We start from the raw sequence: 20,454 nt of genomic DNA, 5'->3' as shown, positions 1-20,454 counted from the left end.
CTGATATCAACGGACTGCAGTTTTCCGCTGATACTTGTCGCTTGCCAGGCTCTCTCGGCGGCGCCTCGTATCCATTCATGGCACTGTTAGCGAATTGAATCTGATCAATCCCGTCATTCCCCTCCCGCGACCGCGACCCAGCTTGCTGCCCTTTTCCCTCATTTCGATTTCGCGACGATCACGATCCTCCGCTTACCTATCGTATCACTATCGCTAGACTGAGACAGCCTTTGGAGTCGCGCCTGTTATTAATACATGCTATTAGAGTTTATTGTTGCACCGAGTGCCCGCGCTTTAGATCTAATGTCTGTGACACGCTTCTTGCTTTGTTAGACGGTTCGGCTTCCCTCTTTCCTTCCCCTCTCACTGCAGCACTCGCTCTCGCTTTCCCGTCTGGGCGTACTGCAGAGAGCCTGCGATTGCGATGCCCGTCTACCCTATTCGGCGCCGACCACGCGAGTGCAAAACGTGCCATCAATGCCGTGCGAGCAAGGTCCGTTGTGATCGAAATGTACCATGCAGTAATTGTGTGAAACGCGGCTTCAACTGCACCTACGGCCGTCCGCCGCCTGCCTTGATTCCTCCTCGGCCACCCATCGCTTCTGAGAGCTTTGCAGTCCCAGAACCCCTAGGCGCTGCGCCCCAGGTTCATCTGCCGCCGGAATACCCTACGAACAATCAAGATGTGCCCTACGCTGCCGATCCCGACTTGGATGACCCCTCGTCTGATACGGTCTCGATCTCTCCGATCGAGTGGGAGGAGCTCAATAACAAGATGCAGGAGATGGCGCAAGTTATAGCGAGCATGAAGTCCATCGTCCAGGCACATTCTCAGCCATCGCGACCGCGCAGACCAACCCATTCTCTTTCGGATGCTTCTGGCGGTGGCTTAAGAAGATCGTCGACGGGGCAGAGCAACATATATGGATCCACCACATTGAACACAGGGTCGGTCCATATAGGAAACCGGTCTGCGCTGCATGATATTTTGGACCAGACGAAAGTTTCGGCAGACACAGCGGAGGCGCTACCGAAGGAGGATTTGCTTGCAGAGCTAGCCCTAGAAAATGATAACGGCGGGTACCCTTTCCTCGATCTCTGGTCGTCAGATCCGCTGCATTTTAACATTGGGGGCGTATGTGAAGTGCTTCCCGATGACAACCAGTGTATGAAGTGAGTTGAAACTCGCCAGTTGTTCCGGGCCTGCATGTGGTCTAACTCCTCTAGATTTCTGGGTTATTATAGGAACATCGCAGCTGTGCTGTATCCTGTGCTTCCGGACGTTGATCAGTTCGAGACCAACCTGAGACGGTTACTGGAGGGCCGGCGACGGACGGGTGGGGTTTATAAACCAGAGGCGAATGGACCAATGAGGCCATATGGAATGAGTATTGCTTTCCTGAGCCTCTGTTTTGCGATTTTCGCATCCGGGTGTCAGCTATGTGACCTGCCGGGAATGCAACGAGAGATGACGTCTTGGGTTTATGGTAAGCCTCTTGCAGGAGTGTTGTGTTTTTCGTTAGTGGCTAACGACTCCTAGTTTCGTGCTCGTACCAATGCCTGCGCATGATGAACTATGTATCAAAACCCACGGTGGAGGTCATCCAGATCCTGTTGATCATTAGCAGTGTTTTGTCCTATAATATGAACGCTGGCGCTTCATATACATTGCTTGGTGGGTGGACGTCTGTCACGCTTGCTGTCATAAAAGCTGACACCTTCATGATAGGAATGACGGAACGTATGTGCATGGTTCTCGGACTTCACGCCGAAGCGCCTGGATATCCACCAGCGCTGCAAGAAGCCCGCAGACGAGTTTGGTACGTGCTGCATTGCTTGTTTCAAGCGAATACTTACTGATTATGGTTTTTCGATCGTGCAGGTGGGCCATGGCGTTCCAAAACAGTCACTTCTCATTGGCGTACGATAGGCCGTCAATCACAATGATCAGCCAACCAGAAATTCCCTATGACCCCAAATCAATGCCCGGGCATCGATCATACTTCGAAACACTGTCTCGCATCCTTGGAGTCGTGCTTGAGACGCTTCGCATCTTGATGATGGAAAGGCACTCCCACCTGCAGCCGAAAGAGATTGGTGTATACGTCCATCGCATACGCAATGTCCTTGGCGAGGCCAAGGTGCACCTGCGAGACCGCGAGCGTTGCCTCAATATGGCGGATTGTATCGAATGGGCGGAGTTGAGGCTACATTCTTCGTACTATATTTCCCTGCTGTGCCGCCCCTCTCTAGATCCGGACGTGACAATGACTGCCGAGGACCGCGAGAGGATACGAGATGACTGCTTGACGAATCTAGTTGGAACGATTGAAGCATTTATCGACTTGCACACGATCAACCCTTATGCTTCGCGCACGTGGATCAGCGTTCAGCGGACGATCGCATCGGCGTTTCTTTTGATCGCCAATACGAACGACCAGGTTTGGCCGCAGAGCCGGGACTTGCTTCTGCGACTTGAGAAAGTTCTTCAGGACCATGTTTATTCCGATGGGACTGTAAATCCGACCACGCGAACAGACACGGCTAAGCACCTTTCATCATCGCTAGAAGCCCTCCGAGCCGTGAACTCCGCGTTCGGCGCTGCGAAAGGTCAAGCAAAGAAACAGGACGCGCCCGTGAAGGGAAAACCCGCGTCAGAAGCAAGCATTCCGCACACGACGCAGTTTCTGTCATCGGCGGAATTTGCCAGCCTCGCCGCTTCTATGCCACCATACCCCGAGGCATACAGCGGCACTCTGGAGGAAGGCCATCTAGGCAATATCCTCAACGGAGTGTCCGGCGTAATGCTGTTTCCCAATATGAATCTAGGAAATCCATGAGTGACTATAATTTTCGTCGTCGATATTAGCATCAATATACGATGTAAATCATGCTGTGGCTATCGCAGCGATGGGATGAGCTGAAAGAAACGAAGGAGGGGTTCTTTATAGAATTCCGGACGCTAGGTTGGAGTGCCCCGTCCGCCGGCGTTTGTTGGCCAGCCAGTTGGGTTTTCTGGCTAGTCCTCCGAGCCCGAGCATCTCCCGCTTCGGCCGAGGCGCTCGCCCACGTATTGCCTGATTCAGGTCGCATCAGCATCGGCCTTCCCCGTTGTAACCCCGAGTCCCTGCATTCAGTCACGACTGTTCCGTATATCCATGGCTCTTTGACCTCCGGATATAGACTGATGGTCCAATTGTTGCCGTCTGATTTACTTGTGAAACTGGAATGTACGTCATGGCTGCTTTTTAGTAGAGGTTAGACTAGATTGCTGGGATGGAGATGGAGTACGTAGGTGGCTGGCTGGCTGGCTAGCGGTATAAAGATATGGAGCGGAACAACGCATAGGTCGTACATTGCTCAGCGTCGACTGCAAGGAGTGTAAGGAGTGTAAGGAGTGTTAGCACCAGCACGCTTTTCTGGTTTTTGGACTTCACGATGATGCTTAACGTCGCTAGGTAGCTAGAATATATTTCGGTGGAATAGAGAGTGCTTCGCTTAAATATATTGGATGTCTCATGAGACGTATATAACTCCGTGCCTACACTCTATCTATACTTTTACCCTTGGTAGGCTTAACAAAACCCAAGTCTATCATCGCTTGCACCTTCCATAATCCATCACTTACTGCTATAATGCGTCCAATGCATGCCATCGCAATTGGAAGCTCATAACAAGCGTCTGCATTCCTCACCCACCCTAGTTCTTCCACCTAGATACCCGTCGGAGTACTCAAGCATTCCGTCGCTATTTGTCTCATAGAACGCATCATCTGGATTATAAGGGAACTTCCTTACCGCAACAATGCCCTGATACTTTCAAAGCATCCTTCAGCTGCCGGCTCAACACCAAGCCAGATGGATAAGCCCCTCAAGCTGCATTTCAACTAGCATAGTTATCTTCTTCAAAGAACGCCGTCCGGGTCGAATCAGACTTATCCTTTCAGTGGCCGTCAAGACTAGGTACGTTTTTGTCACTGTGACGGGACGGTGCATGGGCAATTAACTCGAATTAACCAGGTCGTGACTAATTGATCACCGGTATCGGTACCTGAAGATCAGGCGTGAACAAGAGGCCGTCGACCCTGTGTGCGCTGCAGATTCAGTTCAAACTGGCTACAGCTGATTGGACGGGAGCCTCTGCTAAGGGCGGATTGAGTGGCGATAGCTTCAAAGCTAGAAGCGTCTAGTTCTATTGTTGGCTCGGAGGTCGGAGGTCCGTCGAAAGACAGGACTGGTCACCATGGACATGGACATAATCTGGTGAGGAGTCCGATGGCTGGAGAGTATAACTAATCAAACGTCAGGTACATACCTCGTACATCCTTACGCATTCCTTTGTCAAAGCGAGTTCGAGACGAGAAACGGGCTGCTGCACTAGACCCCATCCCATGCAAAGCCATGAACTTGAAGCTAGCAAGTCATGGCCGTTGGCTGCAAGCATGGTGTTCCAAGGTTCGTGGGGGTTATGAAGCTCGAGCTGGGGCTCACGGGTCTACTTCCTCCTTGGAAGCTGCAATTTACGTGCGCGACCCCGTCCTATCTCTCCTAAGCGCTGCTCACGTTGACGTAGGTGAGTATGTTTCTGTTATCCATCGGCGACAGAGCGACTTTCCTCTACCATAGATGAAGCTGTTTTTCTGCTCGACTAACAGGGTTGGGCTGTCTATGGACTCTGATACCGGTACAGACTTTAGATAGGTATATGTAGGTAACTCTGCAAGGTATCAGCTCCTTCCTCATGTCCGGTGAGGCTGCTGCTTCCTCGGATCTAGGGAACTGCCTAGAATAGCTCTTCTCACCCCGTGCCCAGGTGTTTATTCGAAAGGCTAACTCAGGTTCAATAATCCCGTTTGTAGTTTGCTCCTTCTGATAAGCATCAACTAACTGGGGAGAATGGATTGATTGCTATTGGCAAATGTCTCTAGTGCAAGGGGTGATTTGGCAGATTGAGCGTGGAACCTGCAAGTCTCTCCCCACCGAGCCTGGTACCTACTATGGACACCGGGTCTCAGGATGTTCGATCACAATCACAACCCATTCCGGTGAGCAGTCAAACAGCAGGCATTCTCATTATCAGTGCCTCGAGACCCTCGGAAACAACCTCAACTATTCTGCTCGCCTGGCGGAATTCCAACCGTTGCCTCGACAAGGTTGAGGACCTATAAATCCTTCTTGATCCCATGAAGTTGCTCGATTCTATCTAGGGCCACAAGTCCGATTTAGTCTCTATCAACTAAAACAAGAATACAATGACATCCGAGGTCGAGTGGAGCGCCATTACCCCCACTAAGAGGGCGGAGCAGGTGTCTAGAACCCCTGCCGAATGGATTCTCCCTCAAGCGATCACGTCCAGAGTATCTGCAGGGCCCTCGATTAGTGCCTTTGACCTGCTCAGCGAGACTACCCTGCTCACTCCCCGCGAGCACGAGCTCACAGAGAACTATGATGCCACATCACTGCTGGCACAAATGTCAACTGGCCGAGTCACTTCGGTGGAGGTGACAATGGCATTCTGCAAGCGCGCTGCAATCGCACACCAGCTTGTATGTTCCCTGAGACATATGAAGATAGACCATTATTAGCTGACCGCGGCCTAGACTAACAGTCTGACCGAGAGTTTCTTCGACAAGGCCTTGAGACGGGCGGCCGAGTGCGATAGATAGTTCCGCGAAGAGAGCAAACCCATGGGCCCGTTTCACGGCTTACCGATAAGCATCAAGGTCCGACTCCCTAGATATCCTCATAGATATTTTCGGCTCTTCTGATTTTTGTTTGATAGTCTATAGGATCTTTTCATGGTCGAGGGCGAGGCAGCAACACTAGGTTTTATCTCGTACCTGGAAAAGCCAAGAGCAGCACACAATTCCGTGTTGGTCTAAATGATGCTTAATGCTGGAGCAATACTCTTCTGCAAAACCAATGTTCCGCAGACGTTGCTCGTAAGTGACCTCGAGTGATGACATATACTCCAGCAGGGACCAATCCATGACACCATAGGTCAGCGAATCACACAACAACCTTCTCGGAACCACCGTGAACCATTATCGGCTATCTCTGACTTCCGGCGGCAGTAGCTCTGGAGAAGGTGCGTTAGTAGGATTCCGCGGCTCCGTCCTTGGTGCGGGTTCTGATATCGGCGGCTCCATTCGAGTGCCGAGTCTGTGCTGCGGCGCATGCGGCTTCAAGCCAAGTGTGGACCGCCTCCCCTGGGCAGGGCAGCAAGAGTTTGTCCGTCATGGGTGCCCGGGTGTCCTCCCCACAAACGGGCCTCACGCTGCGTCTGCTCGCAACTTGATTCTTTTCATTGAAACAATCATCTCAGCGGAGCCCTGGCGAATGGACCCGACATCACTGGCCATCCGCTGGCGCGAGGTTCCCAGAAAGACACAATTAAGGATCGAGGTGTGGCTAGAGGATCCTGAGATCCCAGTGATGTCCCCAGTCCTTCTTTGCCTAAAAACGGCCGCGGACAAACTAGCAAGAGCAGGACACCACGTTACGTTCCTCGACTGCCCTTCCCTCGCACAGCTCGCGAGGGTCGCTACACTGGGGTATCAGTTCGCTACCTCGGACATCGTGCAGACACCTCATAGAGGGCAACGAGCAACCCATCCAGGCCGTCTTGGACCTGGCCAAAGCGCACGATAACGATAGAAATCCAGTGAACCTCGAGTCCGTCTGGAAATTCGTGGCGGGCAAAGAGGACTTCCTGCGCAAGTGGGGAGCAGTCTGGAGAGAGAATAGCCTGGACGTGCTCATCTGCCCGGGCTCACGCCAGGTTGCTCCGCCGCATAATCATTACGGTGTTTCGTTCTATACGCTGATCTAAAACTTTCTCGATGTTGTACCCCCTTCCCCTTGTACTCCAGCCTGACGTTGCTCGCAGCCAGCTAATAACATTATCATAATCTAGTTCCCCGCTCCCTTCATTCCGTTCGGGCAAGCGGACAAGAAGCTTGATGATGAGAAACTGAGGGAGAGTGTCTTCCCTCTGCACTGTATGCATCTCCTGTACCTCTCCCTGTCAGATGGCAAACTGAATCCCCATGTTCCCTCTCAGACGACGTGAGCGCCGTGGACGGCGCGCCCTGTAGTCTGCAAGTCGTCGGCTGGAAATATATGGATGAAGAACCCTATCCGCGACTGAGATTATTGCGGAGTGTTTGGAGAGATGAGGGTGAGGGTGAGGGTGAGGAGCCGCGGGCTTCTGTCCAAAGAAGTGGACCAAGTCCAAGATTAGCTAGCATAGCAGGGCAGTAGCAGGACAGTAGCAGGCTGGGCTGGACTACAGAGTAGACGTCGGTATCAAGGGCTAGGCTAGGCTGTCATGGAGATTTCATCCGGTAGGTGATGCTTCACAGTTAGGTAGGAGGGGCTTTATACCACTAGGCCAAAGGGAATTAATTTATACATGTTTGATATAGGACTGTGACAACTTGGTACTACTACCATATGGTACCATAGCTAAGTACCTAGTCAACTTGTCAACTAGTTAGTCAAGTCACCATGACAAAATGGCGTCTACCTCGGGTGTAAGACGGGAGCCAAATCTATATATATAATAAATTGGAGAACATGCCTAAGGATATCCATGGCTAGAAGTGGATTGCAACCATATTTCCTCTTTGCAGAACACCTGCACAATACCAGCCCTGGCCCATATGGATTGTAGAACGGCGTAAATAAAGCACTTATATACGCGTAAGAGTCCCATAACATACGTAGGTAGCGAGCCACCACAGCGTCAGCGTCAGCGGCTGCATCCCTTGCGGTACGGTATTTAGGTACAACGTGCCACGCGCCGAGCTCTCCAAGTCTAAGCATCACTATCTGTCTCATAGAACGGATCATTCGGATCATAGGGAAACTTCCTCACCACCACATCGCCCTGGTACTTCCACAGCTCGTTCTCGACGCTCGTCAAGCGCAAACTACACGTCCCATTACTCTGCCCGAACGTCTCAACGGCCGTTGCTGCCCCGTTCTCATAATCAACACGGACCATATTCACCGTCTCCCGACTGGGGTCTCCGGCAAGGTAATTCATAGGCATGAACGCGACGCTGCTATGCGCGGTCGTGAAGACCGTATTCGGTAAGTCGCCTGTATGCGGGACATGGTGCATGCCTAGATTCAACCAGACGACCAGATCAGTTTGATTGAGAGACTCGCCGTCGAAGAAAGATTCGAAGTTCACGGGCGGGTCGTGGATGTCTTGGCTGTTGTAGGGGTGTGCGGCGAAGGGCTCGGTGTCGTGGTGTTTTGTGATCTGGACATCGTATTCGGCCCAGTGCGCAGCGTGCGCGAGGTTGCTGCTGTTGAGGACGGTGAGGTGGGCTGTTCCCGAGGAGGGGAGGATGCGGTAGCCGCGGGGTTCGTTGAAGCGGTTTGGCTTGTCGGTGTTCACGACGTGCAGTTGGGTTTGGCCGTTGAAGGACCAGTTTAGGCGGGATTCGTCTTCGGAGGCGATGAATGAGCGGTCGAGTTGCATTGTGTTGCGGGTTCTGTTCCCGTTCCAGGAGAAGGATTTTGTTACGGGGACGACGGAGACGAGCTCGATGGAGTTGTTGGTGCCTAGGATGTCGAAGTCCGCTTTGAAGTTTAGGACGTGGTCGTGCATTGACCCTGACAGGGAGTCGTGGATCTGGTACCCGAAGTCTTGGTTGTTGGCGTAGTAGGCTGATTGGATGTAGCCGGAGGCGCGGACCTCGACGCCGATTGTCCCGTCCATGTGGAAGTTGTAGCTGAACATGTAGTCGTAGTTGCCGATTGTTGAGACGCTGCGGAGCGTGAAGTAGACATTCTTTGTGACGGAAACGGACTCGGATGTGGAGTGGCGCGCGATGGGATAGTCGGCGTCGAACTCGAAGAGGCACAGGCTGTCGACGTGGGTGTGGGTTTCTTCGTCTTTGTAGAAGGAGGTGTTGAGGTAGGAGGCGTACGAGGGGCAGTCGTAACCTTTCAGAAGCTCAAAGGCGTAGGGGCCGAAGCCGTAGTAGGAGTCGAGGTAGGCGACGCTGGACTGGACGGGATCGTTGGCTGCGTAATGTGCGAGGGCTTCTTGGAGGCCTAGCTCGTATAGAACGCGCTGTCCCTTGTATTTGATGTCGAACAGCGAGAGGCCAGTGTCGCGGTTGAAGGCGATGTAGAAGGTGAAGTCCATCCATTCGACGTACTTGCGTTCCGTGTCGACCGAGTACCGGGCTCCATCTGGAGCGACCATGGCTGGGGGCTGCTTCCGGTCTTTAGGGGGAACAGGGCCTCGCTGGTCGGTGTGGGCCCAGGCGCCGTCGACATTGGGCTTGAGCTTGACGAAGCCAGGAGACCAGTATGCTCCGCGGAATTCTTCTGTCGTTTCGTAGAAGATGTCATTGTACATCCAACCGAGGAGCTTCCACTGGGATGGATCACGACCGGTCACGTCGGACTTTAGGTAAAGACCCAGAGGTAGGAGGGTTCCGCTGTCGAACTGATCGCCAGCGATATTCCAGAACATGTCCCAGCGGACAATGCGGCCATCATCTTGCCATAACGGATCAATGCCCCAGATATCCAGGGTGTCGTTCTTGAGCCCTAATGCAGTGCCGTTCCACAAGTCCAGCGTGATGTCTGCAATTGATCCACTAATTTTGAATAGCCACTCGGAGTACACAGTCTCCCCGTCTGGTTCGACGTTTCGCACTTGTCCTTGCGTCTTGCGGGTATACGGGAATTCAAGAGCCTCCCACGCAGTGACATTACTGACAGGCAAAGGTCCCACCAAAAGATCCGCAAAGTAGGGGTCTTCCGTCGCACGGTTGTTCAGTCGGACGTGGGCGTATCGACCTGGTGCTGGTCCGCTGCCATCTAGGTACGTAATAGCCTCGGTCTTATTTGGGCGGTTCAACTCGATGAGGGCACTCCAACTCATCAGAATAGAAGTTAGCGGCAGGACGATTGACTTACATTGTATTGTCCCACTCTCCAGCATTCTCGGTCGAAGTAAGATTCAACTCGGAGCGGCCAAACAACCATTTGGCAACGTCCGCCGTCTCATCATCTGTGAGGCCATACCAAACGTTCTCCTTCGGCGCGTCTATTTCCTGCGGAGGAGTATCTTCGCATGAAGCTGCGTATTGGCTAGCATATGACCTGGGTTGGTGGGTTGTATGCTGGTACGAGCGGCCAACCAGGCTACGCATCTGGTTCTTTCGTCCTCGGTTCTTCTCTCGCACCCGGTCGCGGCTGTGGTCAAGCTTGGTAGCGAGAACATCGCCTGCTAAACTTCCGAGAAGAAGCAAAGAGGCAATGCCTCCAGGCAAGGAAAGACGAAGCTTCATTGCTGTCAGTGAAGCCCCGGCGTTTGCGCTGATGACTTGAAGGGTACTCCATCTTGGGCTTTACGTACCTTTTATACTCCAAGTTTCCGTGAATCTAGGTCAACAGTGTCGCCATTCTTATCAATCTATTGGTATCTTCCATAGGGTACTCGGTGCAATGTCGGCCACACCGCAAGATAAGCAGCTCCGTGCCCTCGGAATCTCAATCGGAATCCTTGGAGTACCGTAAACAACAAGCCTCTAGAGAGCAAGGTAACCGGCTGGACATGCCGCAAGAAGCAGCTTTCGTGGCCAAGAAATAGCCAGGATCTGGCGGTATACAAAGACGATTGCTAAGCGGGCGAGATTGCAGGATTTGGGGTAGTCGTTCGCAGGTCGGGCCCTGGCGGCGATATCTCCAGCGAATCCAGTGGGAGGATTGTGTTGGAGTTGATCGGGAAATAGATAAGATGGAGGTCGAGATGAGATAACGATAGATGAGAAATGGAGGCTGGGGCAAGAATGGGGAAAAGTTGGGGAAGAAGATAAGGCATGGATGGGTACCTATTGGCATGTCAGGTGATCAAAGGATCCCCCCCGGTCCTGGGGTCCTCTTATTTCAGTATCCTTAGGTAACACTTCCCTGGCCGTCAAGTCACGAAATCGGCCTCTTGATGCCGGAGAGCGAGCCTACCTACTTTTTGGCATGGGTTATGCGAATCATTTTAATGATGGACCTACAGGACATTCGTCCTTGTTGAGGCATGTGCGGTCTTGGATGATTCCTTGAGAGCCAGAGCAAAAATCGATGCTATCCAGGCTTCGCCACTTCGGAGCCATAGGAGACCGGTGAGGCACTGTGTACTGAATCTTCGCCGGTAGAACCAATACCAGGGCTTCGATGTCCGTCCAACGACCCTCTCGACCTATACGGCAACTTGCATGTTGATTCAAAATGTCCCGGAAACAAGTAAGATGAACGGCTCACTTTTCGGGAAACCCTCGGAATTGAAGCAGATCGTATGAGATACTGACGCAGCGAGTGAGAGTTACAAGAAATTATATCGATCACGGAAGATTCCCATGCTGTACCGGAGAACGCCACAGCGCCGGGGTAAGGATATATCGCCGTGTGGGTTTTGTCCGAAATTGACCTTCAGCAGGGCAAAACCCGCGGCATAGAAGACGGGTTGAAATCGAAACTCATCCGTGACAAACCTCCTCCATCGGGAAGGTCCTGCCTATTGATTCCGCTTGGTTTTCCGGGGAAGCAGTCTCGTTACTTCCTCTCAGTGTCCCGCTTCTAGCCAGTATGTGATAACCAGCATGAGTGTCACAGATGGAAGGTGCTATATATGGTGCTTCCAAATTTGTGGCTGCCAAACTTCTCGTTAAAAGGCCGTTGTTTTGATAGCTTCGCAGTGGTCGAGCTACAGCCGCAGCAGCCATGGCCAAGATGCGATACTTCCTATCTCTTTTGGTCTATGCGATAACCTGCACTGCCCTGGCGTTGGACCGACGTGCTTCAACCCCCGGGCAGTTCTCGCAGATAACGGATTTCGGTGACAACCCTACGAACGTGGGCTTCTTCATCTACGTTCCGCAAAATCTGGCGTCCAGTCCCGCTATTGTCGTGGCAATCCACTTCTGTATGCCCAGCCTATGACTCCTATAGCTCCCACACTAACGAATATGCAAGGCGCAGTATTTGCCGAAGCATACTACTCCGCCAACCCCCATGCGCAGAATGCAGAGACCTACGGCTTCATCGGCATCCACCCTCAAAGCCCCTACACAGACAGGTGCTGGGATGTCAGCTCTCAGAGATCACTGAGCCACTACGGCGATGGCAACAGTCATTCCATTGTCAATATGGTGACTTGGACAACCAAGCAGTACAACGCGGATACCAGTCGCATCTTTGTGACTGGAACTAGCTCTGGTGCGATGATGGCCGTACGTTTATACTCCAAACCCTACTTTTCAAAAGACTAATTAGTACAGAATGTGCTCGCAGCAACGCACCCGAAGCTCTTTGCCGCAGCCGTAGCCTACTCCGGCACTCCAGCCGGTTGCTACTACTCCGAAGCCAACGACGAAGACCGGTGGAACTTCACCTGCGCGTACGGCGAGTCTATCAGCACCTCCAAGCACTGGGCTCATATAGCAAAACAGATGTACCCTGGCTACGAGGGTCCTCGACCGAGGATGAAGATCTACCACGGCAGCGACGATACTACGATATACCCGCAGAACTACGAGACGTGCAAGCAGTGGGCCGGTGTGTTTCGACTCGACTTTGATAACCCTAGGAGGTTGTTGAATGATATGCCCATGGCCAACTGGGACAAGACCGTCTGGGGCAGGGATCTGCAGGGTATCTGGGCTAATGGTAGGGGTCATACTCTTGAGGTTCAAGGGGAGGAGGACTTGAAGTGGTTTGGGTTCATAGATAGATGTGAGGATTTCAAAAGCGATGACTGCTTCGGGAAACCCCCACATCACCCAGGCTCAGGCCAGGGTTGAATCACGTAATTTCTGCGTATGATCGGTACCGGTTGTTCAAACAATCTCTTGGCCCCGGGGAAAGCTTGATGTCGAATCTGGGGTTTGTTCTCTATCTGGATTTTGATCCAAGTAGACTAGACCATGTTTTCATTCTGATAATACAAAGTACCAAATATTGACCTGTCTGTCGGCCTTGAACCACCAGGCCTGGATCAAGATTTCAAACCTACTGAACATGAACCTGTTGATCCTAAACTCCTGAAATCATCGCATGGTCTGTCATATTCACGCAAATCTAAAGCAGTTTAGCGCAATGGGACTTTGCCTTTCAACAAAACAGCCTCGCCCCCGGTTCTTCTGCCCCTCCTCTGATTCTGCTTCCTAGAACCACTAACATTAGTCAGTCCGCACAAAAGAACAAACAATACATACTAAATGCTCCAACTAGTCATCGGCAAACCCCACTTCATATATCAGGGACACCCTCCGCGTATGTAGCTGATTGGATATGGTGTGAAGGGTTCGATCTGGGTCCATACATCCAGAGATCAGGGGACCCCGGATCCACAGTGTTGCCGGTCGAGCCAAAATCAACTGCACTTTTCCCTACAACACCGTAATCAACCAGAAACGCAGCCTGAATGGCTTCGAACTCACAATCCCCCGCGCTAAAAGGGCGTCTCATTTCGCACTTCGAAGACCGGTAAGTCCACCTGATCATCAATCACTCCATCATGAATATTGACCAAAAGCGTCCAGCCCCACACCCTCACACCCAAAAGCATGGTCCGACCTCTGGGACTCCGGCGAGAGTTCGCTTTGGGATAGAGGGATGCCTTCGCCTGCATTAATTGATTTGTTGGAGAGTTACCAAGACTCTCTTCTCTGTCCGTTCGAAGGCCTGGAAGTCGATGGGAGGGAGAAGGGGGACAAAGGGGAGAGGAGGAAGAGGGCGCTTGTGCCGGTACAATTCCCACTCTTTCCCAGTTCATGTTTCTGGTTATGTGCAAATGTCTGATAATGGATACTAGGGCTGCGGCCGCGGCTATGATGTCCTCACCTTCGCGCTGCACGGGTTTGATGCCGTTGGGCTGGAGGTTTCGGGGACGGCTGTTTCGGTGGCGAGGGGGTTCGCGGAGGAGGAATTGGGACTTTCTTCTTCGCGGGCGAAATATTTTGGGGAGAATATTGATACTGGAAGTGTCAGGCGAATCGGTACTGGGACTGGAAAAGTACACTTCGTGCGGGGTGATTTCTTCGATGAGAGTTGGCTTGCGGAGCTCAGTGAAGACGAAGATGAAGAGGATGATGGGATGTTCGATCTGGTGTATGATTATACCGTGAGACTCTCTCTCTTACCTTTCCCTCCCACACTATCACAGCTAAATTGTCTAGTTCCTCTGCGCCTTACACCCAACCCAACGCCCGCACTGGGCTTCGCGAATGGCAGAGCTCCTCCGACCCGGCGGAATGCTGATTTGTCTCGAGTTCCCGATGTACAAGGATCCTGCGCTCCCGGGGCCGCCGTGGGGTGTTAACGGGGTGCATTGGGAGCTGTTGGCGGGTGGCGATGCAGGGATTGGGAGGTTTACAAGGAGGGTGTACCTGAAGCCAGAAAGGACGTTTGAGGTTGGGAGGGGGACGGATATGCTTAGTGTTTGGGAGAGGAAGTAAATTGCTTGGTTGTTTTCGGGGTCAAGGTCATTTGAAATCATCATAGACCAATTGAAGAACATCAATTGCTATCCGGTCATTTCCTAACATATACCCCCTCATCATACATGAGTTCAAGAAAACGATGCCATCAAGCTTTATCAATCCTCTCAAGCTGCACACTCTCCTGCGCAGGCTTAACATCCCCATCCTCGTGACCATCCTCAAGATCAACCTCCTTAGCCGTGCGGTTCTGCTCCTGCATGCCCACAACAACCGTCTCAAAGCGGCGTCCGCGCTTCTCCGGCCCAAACGCCGTAGTCACCATAATCCCCGTCGCAATAATCGCCGTCGCAACACCCATCGTCGGCCCGTACGCCTCAACAGGCGTCCCAGAGGGCCCGCTGATGAACGTCTTCTCCGCAATTGCGTTGATGATTTGTGCGGAGGGTGATGAGATCATGTTGCCGAGTTGGTAGGTCAACCCTATTTTCAAGTCCGTTAGTACACATAACAAACACAGGAACAGATTCAACGGTGAGAAGAGAGTAGACAGGTAAGTGTATACGTACCAGGAAAAAGCGACCGAAACGCCGGCGGCGACAACTCATTCAAATGAATCGGAATAACGCCCCAAGCCCCCTGGATGAAGAACTGAATGAAGAAGCCCGTGGCACTGAGCGCGCTCTCGGTCTTGGGCAGGATCCACGCGGGGATCAGGAGTCCCGAGATGAACGCCGCGACGATGATTGCGCGCCGGCGGCCGACAAACTGCGACAGGTACCCGATTATGGTCCCGCCGACACAGGCGCCTGTTTTCATGATTATCGATGCGCGCGACGCGCCGGCGTTCTCGAGCTCTTTCTGCGTGAGCATGAAGGTTGTGTAGCTGTCTTGCGAGGTGTGGGAGTAGTAGTTGAACTACGGTAGGTTGTATTGTTAGTATGGGGTTGGATTTGGTGGACAAGGAGAGGAGAAAGGGGAAAGGTGATGTACCCAAGTCATAAGGATAATGCAGTAAACAGAGATCTTCCACTCCTGGCCAATCATGACTTTCGTCTCGCGCCAGAACTCGCCGGCGCTGACGGAGCGCTTGCCGGCTGCTTTTGCTTCGAGGAATTGTTTGGATTCGGGGAAGAGGATGCGGATGAAACCAATGCCGATGGAGATTCCGGCTATAAGTTGTTAGATTTGGCTGCAGTAGATAGTGTGGGTGTGGGACGGACCTGCGATCCAGAAGACGGTCTTGAATGTCTCGGTTTCGCCTCCGACGCCGAGATTCGCGCATGCGGCGAAGACGTAGCCCAAGGAGTAGCCCTGTTGGAGGATCCCGGACATGAGACCGCGGGCGCTGACACTGGGAATTGTCAGTGCTGGATATATTGTAATGGAAAGAGGACGTACGGGCAATGCTCCAAAGCCATGGCGATGGCGTTTCCATACACACCACCCATAAACAGACCGAACAGACTGCGTACAGCGAGGAACTGCTGGAAGGTACTGCTGTAGATGGTCGCAATCTGCAGCACACCGAGCACAATCATGTTGATGACCATGGGCCACTTACGGCCCCATCTGTCACCCGCGAGACCAAAGAATGCAGCGCCCACACTTCGCAGGAGAAGAGTGAGGGTAATAGCAGTTGAGATGTCGGTCTTGGATTTGCCATAGTAGTCGGCAAGTTTGACCTGCTGGATGGAGAGCGCGTGAAAGTCAAACGCATCGGCAGTCCACGCAGCCAGACCAACAAGGAAGAACAGCCAGTCACGGGCACTCAGCAGCATGAACAGGCTGATTGGGTTTTTGAAACGCTCGGGGTCGTGCCACTCGGCGTAGCTCTCGCCCTGCTCGTTCTCGATGATGACGCGCTGTTTCCAGCGGAAGAGATCGCCCCAGGATTGCTTTGCCGTAGCAAGGATCCCGTCAGGAATGGGGTCAGCAGGCTCGTTCTGGGAGGGCATGGTCAATGTCAAAAAAAAAAAAGAAAAGATGTTTGAACGAGGTCTGCCGATCAGGAAAAAAAAGCAGCTGTACCTCGGTGGCTCTGTCCGACTTTATACCTTTTCCCCTCCGCTCTAACTGGCACAGATCCCTGGTAACACGCGGAGGATGTGCGACACTCCACGCAGGGATATCCCTCATAGACAAGCCCCCGATCCATGACCACCTGCATGACCACTGACCTTGTGGCTGGCCGCTGGCCATTGCGTAGTACGTACAAGCCCCACGGCGGGCTACCAAATCCACGCGAGCCAAGATATTGCCAAGGGCCTAAGCAATCCGGGGTTGCACGCCAGACGGGAAGCGCAGCCTGAAATGGCTGAATTCCAGGGATTGACTGGAGGCGACGTGGATGCCGAGACGCACTAGCTAACGCAAATTTTCGCCATGGGCGTAGAGGGCGAAAACAAGACAAAGGATGCAGTCAGCCAAGTTGAGAGAAGGCTTGCCGAGCGGGGATTAAGGCACTGCGTTTTGTGCACTTCTGGGATGGAACTATGACGATGCTGCAATTTCTGGGACAGTAGAGGGCATTGGCAGTGGTTTCAGTGCCAAGAGTGGAAGGGTCAGCTCAGCTCAGCTCAGCTGGCCTGAACCCCGCGAAGGATTGTGCGTTATCAGAATAGCAGCGCAGGCCAGTCAGGCCACGAGACCCTTTACCAGACCAGTGCGTATGCGGCTTGTGCGTTGTGGATGCCAACCCCAGACTGAGGACCGATGCCGGAGAATAACGGGTTGCATGACTAGCAGAAACTCGAAGCTCGGTGAGTTTCCGATCTCCTGCCTAACTGAGCGTGCCCAGATCGCGCTTTATGACCGTGATAGCGGGGTTCTCCGGAGTAAAAGTTGGGGATACCGATCGACACCGCGGTGACAGATTTTTCTGGGGGCCGGTGGGGGCCAGGAGTCGGGGGAAAGCTTCCAACACCGGAGGCTCGGTGTCACCTCGGTGGGCTTGGCACCGACGCGAAAGAAGAGTTTTGGAGACGCTTACTCTGCTCAAACTCTGGCCAAGACTGGGAGTGATTGGAAGGGAGAGACTGCGAGGGGCGCTGGATACGAGGCTTGTCTGTCGTTGGCTGAGCCGGCTCGCGCTCAAGGTAAGGGCGTCGGGTGTTTACTTTGTTTTTTGCTGGCCATGGTCAAGTCCTGAATCAGACTGGTGGTTGAAATCCGTTTCCGCCTCCGACCTTGCCCGATGGGATAAAGATAGAGGTCTTGGGGGTCGGGTTGGGGATCTTGGGAGGTGAGCGATGCGGCTGGAGCTGTGGAGAAGAGAAAAGCTGGAGACCCCGGCTTGTCTGTTTGTGGGTTTCCTAGTGCTCCACGTGACGATGCCTAGGCCTACTGTATGGTGCCACCCCTCGTATAAGTCAGGGTCCTCAAGTAGATTATTTGTCAGTCTATACGGCCAGACGTTCCTCGCCGAGATTCTACCGGGCTCGGCTTCCTACTTGGTACTCGAAGAGCTCGGAAGTTGTCCGTCCCGACGGCATTCTCTCATTGGAACTCGATATTGACATTCTGACTCCCTTGCTTCCTCCCGTCAATGTACACCGTACATTCGGCCGCTGCCCCGGACGGTACCATCTCGACTTTGTAATACAGCTCCTTCTTCCTAGTCCCGTCGGCACGTCTGTAAGTTTTGAGGTCTGACGTCGGCATATCAAGCGAGCAATGGATCGTACAGAGCAGTTTTACATTCGCGCTCTTCCGCGTAGGAGGGGTATCAGCCTCGCACTGAAAGATACGCACCCGGAACTCTCCGCCAAAGTCCCTGTCGACTATCTTGTGGTATCCATGGCTGACGCGGTGCTTGGTGGAGACATCATCCCCCTGCATGACACGGCACTATTAGCACATGGCCAGGCCAGCGCTATCCTGGCGAAACGCGGAGAAAGTGGAAAATGAGCACGAACCTTGCGGATGAACCACTGCATCTGGTGGTCGGCTCTCCACTTTTCCTGGTTATAGTCCCATTTTCGGTCCTCCTCGAGGTGCTTGGACTCGTCGAAATCCGCCCAGTACATTTTGCCAATGCTGATGCGGGATATTGTTGAGACGACCTTGATGCTCTTGTAGTCGTAAGCCCCTTGGCTGTTGGGGTTTGACTCAGATAAATGCAGGAAACCCTTGTAGATGGCCCCTCGGCAGATGGCCGTTCGTCTGCAGGGCAATATCAGTACCTTGGCCGCCGGCTTGGCTCGTCGGGTCCGACTCACGGCTTTATCCCGCTGGATTGCAGGACTGATATTCTTTCTTTTGTATATCGGGCTTTTAGGTGCTCGTAGAGATATGGGCTTGTGCCTAGGCCGCCTACTAGGATGATTCCCTGGGCAAATTAGTTCATGGACGCTAATGCAAAGAAGGTGAGACATACCTTCACCTGGAGAGACTCTTGCTTCGCTTTCTGTATCTGCTTATCAACCAGGGCATCGATGCCGGCAAACGAACTCGTAAAGGCCTGTTCTATGTCGCAGCTGTTTGCTCTAGGTCAGCACAAGTCCCTCGGAAAGTGGAGGAGGATATACTAACTCTCGAAAATGAATCCGTCCTTGTTTGATGTACGGTTGTTTGCTCATATCATCCAGATTTGACCTGCCGAATGCTTCTGCTGGAATGCCGACAATCCAGTCACCATGAGTTGACCCAGGCTTAAACTGCGGCTTAATGTATTGCTCCCATTCCCCTCTCATCACATCGTTTATTCCCTTCTTACTGAGATTGTCCCAGCGACGCCCGAGCCGCCGTTTGCATATAGCTTCAAAGGCTTCGTCTATCAGTAAACCACCACAGAGCCCTCCTATGTTTCGTCAGCTTATTGTTCATTGCAACCCAGTGACAAGTGAATACCTCTCCCCTCGACTGCCTCACGCATTGCTATCGGGTTGGTATCTTTGATCTCGTAGCTAATCAAATCCACCGTCCCACCACCAGCATCACAAATCACATAAACATCCCCCTTCTTTATCCTCCTTCCCCGCTCACAAAGCGTAGAGAGCGCCGCAGCCTCCGGCTCAGGTACAAAACTCAGCGTCGTCTCGCCAGCCTTGCGTGACTTCAATATCCCCGCACTCTTCGCTGCATCCTGCATACTCTGTCTCGCATATGCTTTCCAAATCGCCGGGACAGTAATCACAACATGGAACCGAAGCCCATCCACCACAAAGTCCCCGAGAGCCTTATTAATGGTATCTAGTGTATGCTGCCAAAGCGCCCGGAGATAATCCGCGATCAAACTAACGGCCGTTTTGTTAGTATCTCTCAATATTCTTTTCGCTCTTAGGAAGAATTCCGACGCCTTGATATCGTCTGTAAGATCTTCATCGTGCAGAAGCAGCAGTTTGAATCCGCGGACCGTATCTGCCCCGCCGGGTATGGTATATCCCCACATTGTCCTCCCATCCTCGTAGAGGAGTTCTGTCGGCGCCTTGCCTTCTTCGCGACCGGTGCCGGGCCATGCGCTTATCAGGTTGATCTGGTCTGCTTCGAAATGTTCGGGGGTGGCCCATGCGACGCCAGAAAATCTGGTAGAATCTGGGTTAGTCGCTGTTTCCGCGAGAGACGACCTTGGACCTTCGAGAGAACTCACGTCGTGCCGAAATCAATTCCAATAACCAGCTGGTCATCATCCTCACTTACTCTCAGTCCCTGCAGTGGCCAGGTGACATCACCGTCTGCGTCGTTCTGAGCGTTGAGAGCGTTGAGCGCGCTCTCGCTGAGAGAAGTGACCCTCGAGGCAGGCATTTCTAGTTAACGGTTGAGAAACTGGCCGAAGATCAAGATAGCCGATACCTCCGAGCACATGGATGCGTCACGAGTTGAGATGGCTGACCTTTAAATACCGTCTTTGCTTCATGATCCCGGACGGCTGCAAGGCTGCTTTTCGGGGCTCAGCGGCGACCGAGGGATAAATTGTCGAGCCTATCACGAGCTAACAGCGGGCTCAAGCCATTACTTGACACGATGATAATAATTCAGCCTGGCCATGA

General features: G+C 52.7%; 7 protein-coding genes across 7 annotated transcripts; 4 read left to right on the top strand and 3 right to left on the bottom strand.

Moving 5' to 3' along the window:
- Positions 1-424: 424 nt before the first annotated feature.
- BDW74DRAFT_173762 (uncharacterized protein) lies at positions 425-2,840 on the top strand (the record flags this gene model as incomplete). The annotated part of the gene is made up of 5 exons (XM_073727867.1): positions 425-1,173; positions 1,228-1,487; positions 1,541-1,675; positions 1,730-1,820; positions 1,883-2,840. 5 exons carry the CDS (start codon positions 425-427, stop codon positions 2,838-2,840), a joined length of 2,193 nt encoding a protein of 730 aa, XP_073589029.1.
- Positions 2,841-5,251: 2,411 nt separating this feature from the next.
- Positions 5,252-6,831, top strand: BDW74DRAFT_173761 (amidase signature domain-containing protein; the record flags this gene model as incomplete). Its single annotated transcript, XM_073727866.1, has 4 exons — positions 5,252-5,545; positions 5,600-5,652; positions 6,074-6,559; positions 6,585-6,831. 4 exons carry the CDS (start codon positions 5,252-5,254, stop codon positions 6,829-6,831), a joined length of 1,080 nt encoding a protein of 359 aa, XP_073589028.1.
- Positions 6,832-7,818: 987 nt separating this feature from the next.
- BDW74DRAFT_186370 (uncharacterized protein) lies at positions 7,819-10,321 on the bottom strand (the record flags this gene model as incomplete). Its single annotated transcript, XM_073731253.1, has 2 exons — positions 7,819-9,901; positions 9,948-10,321. The coding sequence occupies 2 exons, from the start codon at positions 10,319-10,321 to the stop codon at positions 7,819-7,821; spliced, it is 2,457 nt and encodes an 818-aa protein (XP_073589027.1).
- A 1,426-nt stretch (positions 10,322-11,747) lies between these two features.
- BDW74DRAFT_186369 (alpha/beta hydrolase family esterase) lies at positions 11,748-12,826 on the top strand (the record flags this gene model as incomplete). The annotated part of the gene is made up of 4 exons (XM_073731252.1): positions 11,748-11,949; positions 12,006-12,256; positions 12,305-12,758; positions 12,810-12,826. 4 exons carry the CDS (start codon positions 11,748-11,750, stop codon positions 12,824-12,826), a joined length of 924 nt encoding a protein of 307 aa, XP_073589026.1.
- A 623-nt stretch (positions 12,827-13,449) lies between these two features.
- Positions 13,450-14,482, top strand: BDW74DRAFT_173758 (uncharacterized protein; the record flags this gene model as incomplete). The annotated part of the gene is made up of 4 exons (XM_073727865.1): positions 13,450-13,511; positions 13,568-13,772; positions 13,840-14,148; positions 14,204-14,482. 4 exons carry the CDS (start codon positions 13,450-13,452, stop codon positions 14,480-14,482), a joined length of 855 nt encoding a protein of 284 aa, XP_073589025.1.
- Positions 14,449-16,848, bottom strand: BDW74DRAFT_50316 (carboxylic acid transport protein). The gene is made up of 5 exons (XM_073732988.1): positions 15,866-16,848; positions 15,688-15,818; positions 15,458-15,636; positions 15,034-15,382; positions 14,449-14,947 (listed from the first exon to the last, which is right to left on the bottom strand). The coding sequence occupies exons 1-5, from the start codon at positions 16,420-16,422 to the stop codon at positions 14,613-14,615; spliced, it is 1,551 nt and encodes a 516-aa protein (XP_073589024.1). The 5' UTR covers positions 16,423-16,848; the 3' UTR covers positions 14,449-14,612.
- Positions 16,849-17,820: 972 nt separating this feature from the next.
- Positions 17,821-20,368, bottom strand: BDW74DRAFT_50289 (Hsp70 family protein). Its single transcript, XM_073732987.1, has 7 exons — positions 20,055-20,368; positions 19,316-19,989; positions 18,998-19,265; positions 18,843-18,942; positions 18,685-18,794; positions 18,382-18,628; positions 17,821-18,298 (listed from the first exon to the last, which is right to left on the bottom strand). The coding sequence occupies exons 1-7, from the start codon at positions 20,207-20,209 to the stop codon at positions 17,963-17,965; spliced, it is 1,890 nt and encodes a 629-aa protein (XP_073589023.1). The 5' UTR covers positions 20,210-20,368; the 3' UTR covers positions 17,821-17,962.
- Between the last annotated feature and the right edge of the window lie 86 nt (positions 20,369-20,454).

Source organism: Aspergillus multicolor, assembly GCF_047715735.1.
Source record: "Aspergillus multicolor strain CBS 133.54 unplaced genomic scaffold BDW74scaffold_2, whole genome shotgun sequence".
Classification (NCBI taxonomy): domain Eukaryota; kingdom Fungi; phylum Ascomycota; class Eurotiomycetes; order Eurotiales; family Aspergillaceae; genus Aspergillus; species Aspergillus multicolor.
This window is presented reverse-complemented; position numbering and strand designations above follow the sequence as displayed.